Consider the following 15,348-nt stretch of genomic DNA (forward strand, 5'->3'; position numbering starts at 1 on the left):
CCAGTTTTGGGGCACTCGATCTCTAAAAGGTTCACCATCACTGGTATATAGAATTCTTTATTGGCCAAGTGTGATTGGACACACAACGAATTTGTCTCGGGTGCATAAGCTCTCAGTGTACATAAAAGCAATAAGTGATAAATCATGATCATAGCCATTGTAAAAATATATTCATCATAATCATAAGATACAACATCAATCATGGGATATTAATAAACAATCCACATAAGTCATACTAGTGTTGTAGAAATGAAAGACTTGAGTCAGCTCTTTCAAGGGAAGAGAAGTTTATTGCACAGGTTCAGAGAGCCATCGTGGCTAAAGATTCTGAACCCAGATTGTACATTGATGACCATTTTTATAACCCTTCAGGCGGGGGTTATTTTCAGGTCACATTCCACACATGGTTACATTCTATAGGTCCTTATTCTAACATAAGAAAACTACTAGACAGATCTATAATCGATAGCTCCTCGTTTACATTGGAATGCTTTTAGCAATCAGCAATATATCAAGTGTTAAGCAGTTTAGTTACACCATGTGATAGGCAGTTAGTAATATATCATGTGCAGAGCTGGGAACAGGATGTCTGGCCATCCTAAATTTAAGAGCTGTCTTGTAAGCAAAACAAACCTCCCTTTTACACACAATCTTTGGTGGGCCATCTGCTTTTTACCCACATTCGTTGTCAGACCATTAATATTTTTCCAGGTACCACTTTATTCCCCCCTGATGAGACTTATCTCATCCATGCAGATAAGTTTCATTCTGTAACACTGGGGTCTGAGGTATGTATGTTGTTATACTCTTGTCTCTGGAATTCCCACATAGCCATAACCTGAGCTGTAGCTTTTCTCTCTGCAAGCAGGGACACTCGTTTAGGTAGTGTTATGTTGTGCATCATTGAAAAGGTACATTGCAGAAGACAACAGCTGCTGATTAGAATAGCCATAAAAATGATTACTGCTCTTATGATGTTTCCAATAAGGCCTATTGGGAGCCAAGACCATAAGCTACTCCACCAATTTCCCAGGGAATCTATTTGCAGCTCTGAGGCCATTTTATGGAGTACTTTGATTTGTTTATTTATGACGGGGGATTGATCTGAGAGGTTAAAACAACACATCCCCTCAAAGGCCTCACATCCCATATGTTGGCGAAGTAAAAGATAGTCGATGGCTGCCCTATTTTGCAAAATGGCCTTGCGTAATTCTATCATCTCCTGATTGATGGCAGACAAGGCTATTGAAGTGGCATTTATAGTTTTAGCCAAGTTGCAGGCCACAGAATTTATATTGACATGGGCCCTCAGATCAAGTGCAGGAACTCCCACTAATGAGACAGCCAAAGCATTGTATTCTGCTGCATTTAGAAGAGTGCGGGATGACTCACAATCCTCTGTTAGTAACTCGGCCCTTTTGTATCGTGTGGTGTTAGGGGAGGTGGTCTGGTAGAAAGGTAGTCAGTCTGCTTAGACAACAATATGATGTGCTTATGTTGGCAGGAATATAATTGAAAGTGTCTTTCCCACAAGTGAAGAACCACCCTTTAGGTAACCATATGTTTGCATACCCAAAAGACATTGTTTGGAAAGATGTGCAATTTAGCCTTTCTTGGCTCACTTTCAGGCAATGAGGTGAAGGTGTATTCTGCTCACACCCCGTGATATGTGCACATTGTAAGTCTTCTGGAATGGCTACGTTAGGAGTATGTAAAGCTAAAGCATCAGTGGGTAGAAACTTGGAAATGTGACCCCAGCTGTACATTGTTTCATAGCCTATATGTTCTTTAAACTCGTGGTGACTGAACTCCTTGGCTGCTGTGACAGGAACACATACGGGTATTAAACATGTGGACAGCAGATTCTCCATGTCATATGCTTCAGAAAGGCAAAAATCAGTTGTGTTGGCTAGTTTAGCCAATTGGACCCACAAATTATATTGCATCCTTGACTCCAATGGATGGGGCATATCCTTATTCTGCTGGGACCTTTTACTTCGCTTTCTCTCTGGGCGCTTCCTCGGGGGTCTTTGGATAGTTACTCCAAATTCCACCGGGATAACATGTACGATGCAAGTCCCCTTCCATCCCGTCTTCAACTGCGAGACTAGGGTGACCCGCTCCCATCCCCAGAATAAGGGAGGCCCACACTCCAGAGTAACAGGAGGAGGAGGCTTCTTATATGGGGCCTTTACACATATGCCTTTCCTAAGAATATACCCAACATACTGACAGGCTTCGGGATTAACAGGTTGTCTTGTCATACAGGCTTCTTTAACTATTCTGTCAAATGCTTGGGGAAATTGACAAAGATGAGGCCAGCTACCATTCCAGCATTCTGGGGAAAATCCAATAGGGGGGTGACCTTCACAAGTGCCTGTGCCTATAGCATAAGATTGAATAATGCGTGGAGCTTCTTCTGGCTTGCTCCATTGGCCTAAATTAGAAAGACAAACATTATTACATGCAACAATAGTACTATATAAAAGCAGAAGGAAGCCTTTCATCCTTTCTTCTCCCGTGCGTAGAAAGCCAGCTTCCGGGTGTGGCTTAGCAGGGGGTTGAATTTCAGCCAGACAGCCGTAGATATATGTGCAGGATACACTTGTGCTAATACAATATCTGGTTTACAAACAATAAAATATTCCTTAAACGTTTCTTCTCCCGTGCGTAGAAAGCCAGCTTCCGGGTGTGGCTTAGCAGGGGGTTGAATTTCAGCCAGACAGCCGTAGATATATGTGCAGGATACACTTGTGCTAATACAATATCTGGTTTACAAACAATAAAATATTCCTTAAACATACTAAACACGTTTAAGAGTGAGTTTGGTGGGAACCTTGGGGTCCCTGTTCACTGTCCACAGAGGTTCTGCAGCTGCTTTAACTCTGGTCCAGTGAATCCAAGATTTAGATTCTGCAATCTTTATTGCTAAAGGGGAGGCCATTATTACTTCATAAGGTCCTTTCCATCTCCCCTCCAGTTGTTCATGTTTCCAATGTTTCACCCACACCCTATCCCCTGGTTTAAAGGGATGACATCTTGTTATTAGTTTAGGAGGTGTTTGTTCAACAGCATAATTCCTAAGTTTTTCCACTTGCTTATTCAGTTCCTGCACCATTTTCAGAGCCCATACTCCCCCCTGATGGCCCAAATCAGGCCATCCAGCTAAACTTCTTCTCAGCAGCGTAGGAGGACGCCCAAACATCAGCTCATATGGGGATAGGTTGTATTGTCTACGTGGAGCACATCTCACAGCGTAGAGAGCTAAGGGCAATGCATCAGGCCATTTCAGGTGACTTTCAGCACAGATCTTAGTAATTTTCTCTTTCAGTGTGCGATTCATTCGTTCAGAATTCGAACCGGACTGAGGATGAAAAGCACAATGAAACCGCCATTTGGATCCCACAGCAGTAGCCACTGCTTGATTAACTTGATGAACAAACTCAGGACCATTATCAGAGGAAATAAAAGACGGGCAACCAAAACGAGGTATTAGTTCTTTTAACAATAGTCTTGCCACTTCCCTGGCTTGTTTAGTCTTTGTAGGGAAAGCCTCTGGCCAGCCAGTGTATTTATCCACAAATACCAATAAAGCTTTGTATAGTCCACATCTTGGCATGTCTGTAAAGTCAACCATGACAGAGTCCATAGGAAAGTAAGAAACAGGTATGGTCCCAGGTGGTAGTAGGGGCCCTTGTCGAGGATTGACCTTAGCACAGATGCCACATTGTGAAACCACTCGAGCAGCTATCCCAGCCGACCCATGTACATAGTAATCCCTCCCAATAGCAGCATCCAATCCAGTTTTCCCCATGTGTGTTGTTTCATGTGCTGTCTGAAGTAAAGCCCATGCTGAAGATTGAGGGACAAAAATACGTCCATCAGGCAAAAGATACCACCCATCCCTAATAGTAGCTTTGAGATCATTCACTGCTTTCACACACTCCTGCTGAGAGTATGTTGGTTTAATGATAGGAGGCAAGTCCCCTTTGTCTATTGCCACACATATTGACAGATCAGGAATGGGCCCTGTTTTCATTGCCACCTTCTTAGCTTCCAAGTCAGCTCTTCTATTCCCCTGAGCCACCCGATCCACCCCTTGCTGATGTCCTTTGCAATGCATCACAGAAACTTTTGCTGGTTTCTGCACAGCATCGAGAAGTCGCTTGATCAAATGTCCATGCAACACATGTTTGCCCGCAGAATCCCTGAATCCCCTTTCCTTATACACAGCCTCATGAGCATGCAGAGTCAAAAAAGCATATTTACTATCTGTCCAGACATTTAAAGTTTCCCCTTCAGCTCTTTCCAATGCCCTAATTAATGCCCACAATTCTGCCACTTGAGCACTGCAGCTTGCTCCTAGCGGACTACTTTCCACCACTTCCTCATCATTCACAATCGCATATCCAGAAACCCTCCTCCCATCCTGCATGTAACTCGAGCCATCTGTATACCAATTCAGGGCAGCATCCTGAAGAGGAATATCAGATAAATCCGGACGGCTTGAATATACAGTTTCCAAAACTTGCAAGCAGTTGTGTTCTGAATCCACTTCTGTGGGCAATAGGGTGGCAGGGTTTAGCCGGTTAGACACCACTAATTTCACTTGAGGATTTTCAATCATCATCGCCTGATACTTAAAAAGCCTTTGACTGCTGATCCACAAATGCCCTTTATTATCCAAGATAAAATGAACTGCATGAGGGGTGTGGACACTTATGGGACATGAGAAGGTCAATTTATTACAATCCTGTAAAAGGACTGCTATAGCAGCAAGAACCTTCAGACAATGTGGCCAGCCTTGGGCAACCCCATCTAATTGCTTAGATAAGTAAGCCACCGGGCGTTGCCACTGTCCTAATTGTTGAGTTAACACCCCCAAGGCAACATTCTTCCTGGTATCAACATACAAATTGAAAGGCTTTTCTAAGTTAGGCAAGGCTAAAGCTGGAGCTGATGTGAGGGCTCGTTTCACTTCCCTAAAGGCATTCTTTTGTTCTCCCTCCCATTCAAAAGGTTCTCTATCACCTCCTTTTGTAGCTGAATAAAGAGGTGTTGCTAATAGAGCAAAATTTGGTATCCATATCCTGCAAAACCCTGCCAGACCTAAAAAGCCCCTCAGTTGCCGCATATTAAGGGGTTCAGCAATAGCTAGCACAGCTTGTTTCCTCTCCCAGCTTAAAGCCCTATGCCCCTCCTCAATCTCATACCCTAAATACTTCACTTTCCGTCTGACTAATTGTGCCTTCTTTTTGGAAGCCCTATAGCCACACTTCAACAATAAATGTAAGAGGGATTCCGTGTTCTCCCAGCATGTCTCTTCAGTTCTGCCTGTCACCAGCACTTCATCTACATATTGCAGAAGCGTGTCACCCCTCTGTCGGGGCACAAAATGCTGTAAATCTTTTGCTAAGGCTGTTCCAAACAGGGTAGGTGAATTTTTAAAGCCCTGTGGCAGCCTGGTCCAGGTATACTGTGCTTTTTGCCCAGTATTTGGATTTTCCCACTCAAAAGCAAACAACGGCTGGCTAGCCTTGTGAATAGGAATCGTGAAAAAAGCATCTTTCAAATCCACAACTGAAAACCACTTTGCAGTTGGAGGAATCAAGCTCAACAACGTGTAGGGGTTGGGCACAACAGGATGGATCGTGACAGTTATGGAGTTTATGAGTCTTAGGTCCTGTGCTGGTCGAAAGGAACCATCGGGCTTTTTAATAGGCAAAATAGGGGTGTTCCAAGGTGATTGGATGGGCACCAAAATGCCTGCTTTTAAATAGTTTTGGATGCTCTCATATATAGCAGTTATAGCCTCCTTGGAGCAAGATCTCTGCATTGCTAAAGGTTTCATTTCCACAATCACAGGGGGGTGGTGAGCTGCGAAACCAGGGGGGTTATCCTCAGCCCACAGCCCCGGCACTCCAAACTCACTCCATGTCTCATCCACAACCTCCTCTTCCACAGTCCTGTTAACCATCAATCTCCACATTGCCTCTGGCTGGTGTTTAATCTGAAGTGTTTGTCGTCCCTCATCAAAAGAAATAGTGGCCCCTAGCTTGCTAAGTAGGTCCCTACCTAGCATGGAAACCGGACATTTGGGGACAAATAAGAACTCGTGTTGAATCTTTGAGCCCTCAAACACACATGTGACAGGCTGTAAGACCGAACGCCCTAGAATCTCCCCTGACACTCCTTGAATCTGAATTTTATGGGGTCCTATTTCAGCAACTTGATTATTCACAACTGATCTGCCTGCTCCAGTATCCACCAAAAACGTTGTCTGTTTGCCCCCTATATTTAAAGTAACCAATGGCTCAGGGGGGGGCTTCCTCCAAGCCAGGTCCCCGTCAATCCGACCAGTTAGTTCCTGCCAATCCAATTCCTTCAATCTCCCTGTCTCTATTCCAATCTCTCCCATTCCTCAGACCATCTCTTACATTCCCTGGAGCCCCTCTCTGCCCTTTACCCATGAAGGTGGGGCGCATGGGGGGCCCACTGCCAACACCTCCATGGCCTCTTCCTTCTCTTCCTCTCCAACCTCTACCTCGCATCTGCCTTTTTGGACATTGTCTTTGCCAATGCCCTTCCTCCTTACAATTAGCACACTGATTAGGTCCCAGCATAATCCCTCCTTGCAATGCCACAGCCAACAACTCAGTTTTCTTATGCATTCTAGCATTCCTTTCCTGTTTTTCCACCTTATCCCTATTAACAAACACTTTCCTAGCCACCTCCAACAATTCTGTAGTGTTCTTTCCTAATGCTCCCTCCAGCCTCTGCAACTTCTTTCTTATATCTTCATAACTCTGCGCTATGAATCTCTCATTCAACATCCGCACATTGTCTGCACTCCTTGGATCCACCTGTGTATAAAGCTCATAAGCTTCAATCAACCTCTGCAAGAAACTTTCCGGACTTTCATCTGCTTCCTGCATCACTAAAGAGGGTTTTGACATATTCACAGGAGGCTTTCCAGCCTTGCGAAGAGCCTCCACCACTAGATTCTGATATTCCTTTAACAAAGTCATATGTGCTGGATTTTGTGCATTCCATTCAGGGTCCTTTTCTGGTGCCCTGGCTTCCATCTCTGGCTGTATATCCCGCACAGCCGGCAACCTATCCTTCAAACACTGCCTAACCGCAGTTCTCCACTTCTCCTTTTCCTCAGGAGTCAACAAAGTATCTAACAACTGTTGCACATCCTGCCACGTTGGATTATGGGTGCGCATAATGGTCTGAAACAAGCTTGCCATTTCAGCCGGCTTAGTAGTCAAAGGGCCAAAATGTTCCTTCCAGTTCAAAAGATCCGTCGTAGTGAACGGAACATACTGGAACATGGACTTAATCTGTACGGCTCCCTGCTGATCTGGCACTGCCTGGTCCACCTGTCTCAAGGGAGCTACCACTTCAGGTCTTACAGCCTTAGCCTTTGCAGCAGCCGCTCGCGTCACAATGCCAGATGCCACAGCCGTTCCTGCATCGCTTTCTATCTCATCCTCTTCACCCAGCTCCTCCCTAACTTCCAAAGGGAAATCTGTCTCCTGTAGCTCCCTTTCCTCCGTAGGGGCCGACGGCTTCCCTTTCTGTTTTCGTCTCACAGCTGGCTGCCTTTCTTCGGACACAGCAGGGGCAATCAGCCCTTCCTCCGGCAGAGCGGCTGCTGCCGCAGCCGGCACTGGGGGGGAGGGGGAGAGAGGTGGAACTTAGGGAGGAGGTCTGAGAATCAACTCCTCTACCTCCATCCTTATCTCCTTCTTAGCATCTGACACCTTGGTTTCTGAAATCTTCACATCCTTCACTCTTTTAGTTTGCACTTGAAGCTTTTTTCCTTTGGGTCTAGCCACACACAAACGAACCATCTCAGCCTGACACTCCAACAAATCCTCTGCCTGTCCTGCAACCGCATCCCCCCACTGATCAATATGCTGAAATTGGTTAGGATATTTTTCTTCATTTGCTGCTATCAGGGAGGTTAGGTTATCAATGATTTGAAGGTTAAAAGTTCCCTCTGGGGGCCACCCCACATCCATGAAGGGCCATTGATATTCACACAGATACCTCAGTCTATCCTTAGTTACTTTAGGGTAAGGGACCCTATACTGGGTACGATTAAAATAATTATCAAATCCTTTTAACATGCATTCCAGCGGGGTGCTGGGAACGCTACTACGCCCCCCCATCCTAACACACTGCCAATGACCTACAGCGCCGGACGTTCCAGCGGTCACTAGTAGGGAATGCACTGGCTTAACCACCCACACAACCTAAGACGGACTTCTTTAGGATCGCCGTCCCGGGTCCAGGGGAGTGATCAGGCCCCCTCTTCTATCTTCAAATGAGATAGGTACCATTACTTTAAACACATACTTGCCTGCCTTGTAGTTACACCCGTCCTGGCCAGGAGTTGGTTCAGACTTCCTTTCCTTTCCCAAAGGGTTCTTGGACTGGCCTTCAGTACTGTCAGCTCTGCTGAGAAGCCACAGCTGTCTCCTGGAGGAAACACACCCCCACGGCGCCTGGAGAATTGTTCAGAGATGGCTTACCAGCAGATCCGAAGGGTCAAGCCGTCCTCAGCGAAATATCGCCTCACTAAAGCTTTCCCGGCCAATGCACCAGAAAATGTTGTAGAAATGAAAGACTTGAGTCAGCTCTTTCAAGGGAAGGGAAGTTTATTGCGCAGGTTCAGAGAGCCATCGTGGCTAAAGATTCTGAACCCAGATTGTACATTGATGACCATTTTTATAACCCTTCAGGCGGGGGTTATTTTCAGGTCACATTCCACACATGGTTACATTCTATAGGTCCTTATTCTAACATAAGAAAACTACTAGACAGATCTATAATCGATAGCTCCTCATTTACATTGGAATGCTTTTAGCAATCAGCAATATATCAAGTGTTAAGCAGTTTAGTTACACCATGTGATAGGCAGTTAGTAATATATCATGTGCAGAGCTGGGAACAGGATGTCTGGCCATCCTAAATTTAAGAGCTGTCTTGTAAGCAAAACAAACCTCCCTTTTACACACAATCTTTGGTGGGCCATCTGCTTTTTACCCACATTCGTTGTCAGTCCATTAATATTTTTCCAGGTACCACTTTACTAGGATACTAAATAAAACAATATAAATTGTAAGATACAAGCAACAAAATTATAATCATAAGAAAATAAGGAGAGAGGTAATAGGAAAGATGAGGAGAATAATAGTAATACAATCATACTAGATAGTTTGACAGTGTTGTGGAAATTAGTTGTTTAGCAGAGTGATGGCATGGGGTGGGGAAATGTACTTGTGCCTACTTGTTCTGGTGTGTAATGCCCTATAGCAATGATGGCAAACCTTTTAGAGACCGAGTGCCCAAAAACTGGCCCCGCCCCATTCCACCATCTGCCCCACCCCCACCCCGCCTGCCCACAGGGCTACTCACTGCCTCCACGGCCCACCGCAGATTGCCCAGGCAACCCAGCCCAGCCACGCCCTCTGCCTGCACTCCACAGCATCAACTGTGCATGATGGGGCATGAGAGCAGAGTTTTGTCTATGCTGCCTGGCTTCCATGTTCTTGGCTGTGCCACTCCATGTGGGCTACACTCGGGGGTGACTCTCTTCCAGGGGGGCTGCTGGTGAAGAAGGGGTCGTGGGGGTAGGAAAGGCTGGGGCAACATCACGTGTGCCCACAGAAAGGGCTCCGAGTGCCCTTTCTGTGCCCTTTCACCACCACTGCCCTATAGCGTCAATAAGTGTCAGAAAGATTGAAGATAGAGATTGTAGGATGTTGGATATGAAGCCCATGCAACCAGAACAAAAAGACAAAAACCTCCTACCTGCTGATCTAACAACAACAACAACAACAACAACAACAACAACAACAACAATAATAATAATAATAATAATAATAATAATAATGATATTGTTATGGAGTTTAGCTTGGACAAATGTGCCACACTTACTATCAAACAAGGAAAAGTAGTGAAAACTGAAGGAATCAAGATGCCCCACGAAAATAACATTAAGAGTCTGGATGAGGAAGATTACTACAAATACTTGGGTATCTTCAAGCTGACAACATCAAGCACACTGAAGTCAAGAAAAAGATTAGAGGTGAATACATCAAGAGAGTGAAGAAGATCTTAAAGTCCAAACTCAATGGAGGAAATACCATAAAGGCAATCAACACCTGGGCAATTCCAGTCATTAGGTACACAGCTGGAATAGTGGACTGGACTCAAGCAGAACTAAAAGCAATGGATAGAAGACCAGAAAAATAATGACAATGAATCATGCCCTTCATCCACGCAGTGACATTGAAAGACTTTATCTACCAAGGCAAATAGGTGGTGTGGAATGCTACAAGTACATCAGATGGTTGAAGAAGAAAAAATGGCTTTGGAAGAATATCTGAAGAACAATGATGAAGATGCACTGAAATTAGTACATCAGGACGACTGGAGAGATCAAACTGGCCTACAAGAAAGACCAAATGAAGAACAGAATAGAGGCAATGGAAGACAAAGCACTACATGGGCAATACATTAAAAAAATAGCTGGGAAAGCAGATATTAACAAGACCTGACAATGGCTAAGAGCAGGAAAATTGAAGAAAGAGACCGAGGGACTAATTCTGGCTGCACAAGACCAAGCCTTAAGGAAAAATGCATATAAAGTCAAAATTGAGAAGACAGCAACAGACAGTAAGTGCCGCCTATGCAAAGAAGCAGAAGAAACAGTGGACCACCTGGTAAGCTGTTGCAAGAGGATTGCACAGACTGACTACAAGCGGTGGCATGACAAAGTAGCAACAATGGTGCATTAGAAGATCTGCAAAAAATATCATTTGCCTGTAAGCAAAAACTGGTGGGATCATAAAATAGAGAAAGTCATAGAAAATGATAAAATTAAACTGCTCTGGGACTTCAGAATTCAAACAGACAAGCACCTGCAACATAACACCCCAGACTTAACAATTGTCGATAACAAAGACAAAAAAGTCTGGATAGTGGACGTGGCAGTGCCTGGAGACAGCAGAATAGAAGAGAAAGAACTGGAGAAGTTAACAAAATACAAAGACCTACAAATAGAAATAGAAAGACTGTGGCAAAAGCAAGCAAGGGTAGTACCAATAGTCATAGGCGCCTTGGGTGCAATCCCAAAACAACTGGAGCACCACTTGAACACCATTGGCATTGACAAATTCGCTATTAGTCAATTGCAAAAGGCGGCCTTACTAGGAACTGCTTCCATCCTGCGACGATATCTGTAATACCATCAAACATCCACATCTGCCTATCCCAGGTCCTGGGTAAGGACTCGATAGGTAGAGAAAATGCCAAATCCAGTCTGAACATCTGGCTGACTGTGCAATGATCCAATAATAATAATAATAATAATAATAATAATAATAATAATAATAATAATAATAATTACCCAGTGAGGCACTACCTTGACGTGGTTGTGGGGCTTGTGTACTCTGAGGAAGATGAGAGCTATGCCAGAGGTTCAACCATACTGGACAGGTCTCATCAGAGGAGTCAGACAAAGAGTGTCTCTCCCATAAAAAATATGGTGAGACGTAAATTTCAGAATGCCATACCGGCTCGGACGTCGCCCGGGTTAACAAGGTCCGCGCTAGATATTGGAGTTCCTGGATATCTGGTGAAAAATGGGTTACAGGACTCAGGACTGTTGGCTGAGCAACCAGGGCCAGCAGCTGCAGAACTACTGGAAGAAAAGGTGTTTACCCGTCGCAGATACACAGTGATGGAAAACAAAGAAATAATGATCTGTTACTACAGATCAAGTCCAACAAGACGAGGATATCTAAAACGAATGCACCAGTTCTGGAAAGAACAACATCCAGAATCAGAAATAACAGAACAGAGACTAGCAGATCAACGCCGATTTATAATACGAAATAAAGTATTTACAGAAACAGAATTGGACGAACTGCAAAGGTTTACCCAGGGCAAAGAAATCAAAGCCTTACAAGAAGTAATTCAGAATGTAGAGGCAAACCAGGGGGAGTTGGCAGTGAAGGAATCCAGCAGAGATATACAACTGTTCTCATTTGGAAACCAGGCACCTCTTCCTCAGGAAGAACAAAACCCTCTAACTAAAGAAATAAAAGAATTGAAACAAAGAATAACTGAGCATCTAGAACAGCACAAAAACAACAGAATAAGGCTGCCTGCATTGAAGCTTGTTCCAAAGAAACAGCTAGCACAAGCATTAAAAGATGCAAATACTGCAATATCAAGTATAAGCACCAATTCACTGCAAGAAACAAACCAACTAATGTACAGCACAGCTGCAGTTATAACTGAATACCTGGGATGCAAAATCAACAAAGAAGAAAAACAAACAAACAGTGCACCACAAAAATGGAAGGTTAGACTAGAAAATAAGATCAGCAAGTTAAGATCACATGCAAGCAAGCTAGAGCAGATGAAAGAAAAGAAGCTGAAGAACAAGAAGACCAAAGAATACCTAATCAAGAAATACCACTTAGAAACAAGGAAGATCAAGGAAGCACTGGAAATAATAAAGCAACAAATAACAGCTATAGCCAGGAAAATCAGTAGATATGAAGCTCGAATTGCAAACTATAGGCAGAACCTCCAATTTCAATCCAATCAGAAACGTTTCTACCAATCCATCAATGGAGAAACTGCAAGGAATCAGTCAGTACCTGACAAGGAAGAAACAGTGCAGTTCTGGAAGCAGATATGGGATAACCCAAAGAAATACAACAAGGATGCGGCTTGGTTAAAAGAGGTGGATGCAAATAAAACAGAAGTTGAAATGAAAGAACTAGTAATAACAACAAAAATGGTAGAAAAAAGAGCAAAGAAAATCAAAAATTGGTCAGCACCAGGTGAAGATGAACTGCATGGGTTTTGGTTGAAACATCTAACTGTTATACACCCACTCATTGCCAAGCAGTTCAACAATATACTACAAGGAGGAGAAATTGAAAAGTGGCTAACAACTGGGAAAACCTACCTAATAATGAAAAATCCAGCAAAAGGGGCAACACCAGGTAACTACAGGCCAATTACCTGCTTACCAACAACTTTCAAATTACTAACTGGTGTGGTAGCTGATGCAGTACAACAGCATCTAGTTGAAAACAATCTCTTTCCACCTGAGCAGAAAGGAAACCGACCCAATAGCAGAGGAACAAAAGATCAACTCCTAATAGACAAAATGATCTTGGAAAACTGCAAGAGAAGGAAGACCAACCTGAATGTTGCATGGATTGACTACAAAAAGGCATTTGACTCTCTGCCACATGATTGGATAATCAAAGTGCCTAGAAATAACAGGAGTCAGTAGAAACATCAGAAAATTTGTGCAAAGATCGATGGCACAATGGAAGACACAGTTGCAGATCAATGGTGAGAAGCTGGGAGAGGTTAATATCAAGAGAGGGATATTTCAAGGAGATTCATTATCACCATTACTATTTGTTATTGCACTGTTTCCTCTGTCAACAATACTGAATAACTCAGGACATGGCTATCAAACATCAAAAACATCTGCCAGACTATCCCACCTCCTTTACATGGATGATCTGAAGCTGTATGGAAAAACATCATCTGAAATAGAATCGCTGCTCAACACTGTCCGTATATATAGCCAAGATATTGTAATGGAGTTTGGCTTGGACAAATGTGCCACACTTACTATCAAACAAGGAAAAATAGTGAAAACTGAAGGAATCAAGATGCCCCACGAAAATAACATTAAGAGTCTGGATGAGGAAGAGTACTACAAATACTTGGGTATCCTTCAAGCTGACAACATCAAGCACACTGAAGTCAAGAAAAAGATTAGAAGTGAATACATCAAGAGAGTGAAGAAGATCTTAAAGTCCAAACTCAATGGAGGAAATACCATAAAGGCAATCAACACCTGGGCAATCCCAGTCATTAGGTACACAGCTGGAATAGTGGACTGGACTCAAGCAGAACTAAAAGCAATGGATAGGCAGACCAGAAAAATAATGACAATGAATCATGCCCTTCATCCACGCAGTGACATTGATAGACTTTATCTACCAAGGCAAATAGGTGGGCGTGGAATGCTACAAGTACATCAGATGGTTGAAGAAGAAAAAATGGCTTTGGAAGAATATCTGAAGAACAATGATGAAGATGCACTGAAATTAGTATATCAGGAAGGCTTACTAACTACTGGAGAGACCAAACTGGCCTACAAGAAAGACCAAATGAAGAACAGAATAGAGGCATGGGAAGACAAAGCACTACATGGCCAATACATGAAAAAAATAGCTGGGAAAGCAGATAATAATAAAACCTGGCAATGGCTAAGAGCAGGAAAATTGAAGAAAGAGACCGAGGGACTAATTCTGGCTGCACAAGACCAAGCCTTAAGGACAAATGCATACAAAGTCAAAATTGAGAAGACAGCAACAGACAGTAAGTGCCGCCTATGCAAAGAAGCTGAAGAAACAGTGGACCACTTGGTAAGCTGTTGCAAGAAGATTGCACAGACTGATTACAAGCAGCGGCATGACAAAGTAGCAACAATGGTGCATTGGAAGATCTGCAAAAAATATCATTTGCCTGTAAGCAAAAACTGGTGGGATCATAAAATAGAGAAAGTCATAGAAAATGATAAAATTAAACTGCTCTGGGACTTCAGAATTCAAACAGACAAGCACCTGCAACATAACACCCCAGACTTAACAATTGTCGATAAGAAAGACAAAAAAGTCTGGATAGTGGACGTGGCAGTGCCTGGAGATAGCAGAATAGAAGAGAAAGAACTGGAGAAGATAACAAAATACAAAGACCTACAAATAGAAATAGAAAGACTGTGGCAAAAGCAAGCAAGGGTAGTACCAATAGTAATAGGCTCCTTGGGTGCAATCCCAAAACAACTGGAGCACCACTTGAACACCATTGGCATTGACAAATTCGCTATTAGTCAATTGCAAAAGGCGGCCTTATTAGGAACTGCTTCCATCCTGCGACGATACCTGTAATACCATCAAACATCCACATCTGCCTATCCCAGGTCCTGGGTAAGGACTCGATAGGTAGACAAAATGCCAAATCCAGTCTGAACATCTAGCTGACTGTGCGATGATCCATAATAATAATAATAATAATTACAAGCAGCGGCATGACAAAGTAGCAACAATGGTGCATTGGAAGATCTGCAAAAAATATCATTTGCCTGTAAGCAAAAACTGGTGGGATCATAAAATAGAGAAAGTCATAGAAAATGATAAAATTAAACTGCTCTGGGACTTCAGAATTCAAACAGACAAGCACCTGCAACATAACACCCCAGACTTAACAATTGTCGATAAGAAAGACAAA

The 15,348-nt window shown here is 43.3% G+C and overlaps 1 protein-coding gene across 1 annotated transcript; it reads right to left on the reverse strand.

The window, feature by feature from the left end:
- Positions 1-763: 763 nt before the first annotated feature.
- On the reverse strand, positions 764-7,229 carry LOC120317760. The gene is made up of 3 exons (XM_039364600.1): positions 7,140-7,229; positions 3,134-6,199; positions 764-1,447 (listed from the first exon to the last, which is right to left on the reverse strand). Exons 1-3 carry the CDS (start codon positions 7,227-7,229, stop codon positions 764-766), a joined length of 3,840 nt encoding a protein of 1,279 aa, XP_039220534.1.
- Positions 7,230-15,348: the final 8,119 nt, after the last annotated feature.

This window comes from Crotalus tigris, unplaced genomic scaffold, assembly GCF_016545835.1.
Source record: "Crotalus tigris isolate CLP2741 ecotype Arizona unplaced genomic scaffold, ASM1654583v1 scf7180000019817.510193, whole genome shotgun sequence".
Taxonomy (NCBI): Eukaryota; Metazoa; Chordata; class Lepidosauria; order Squamata; family Viperidae; genus Crotalus; species Crotalus tigris.

What these genes read in the sequence shown, in the direction of transcription:
- LOC120317760 (XM_039364600.1), bottom strand. Translation starts at nt 7,229, where the DNA reads ATGCGCACCCATAATCCAACGTGGCAGGATGTGCAACAGTTGTTAGAT. An exon ending in AGGAGAAGTGGAGAACTGCG is followed by an intron (nt 6,200 to 7,139) that starts GTTAGGCAGTGT and finishes CATAAAATTCAG; the next exon opens with ATTCAAGGAGTGTCAGGGGA. An exon ending in ATTTGGGCCATCAGGGGGGA is followed by an intron (nt 1,448 to 3,133) that starts GTATGGGCTCTG and finishes CCTTTCTACCAG; the next exon opens with ACCACCTCCCCTAACACCAC.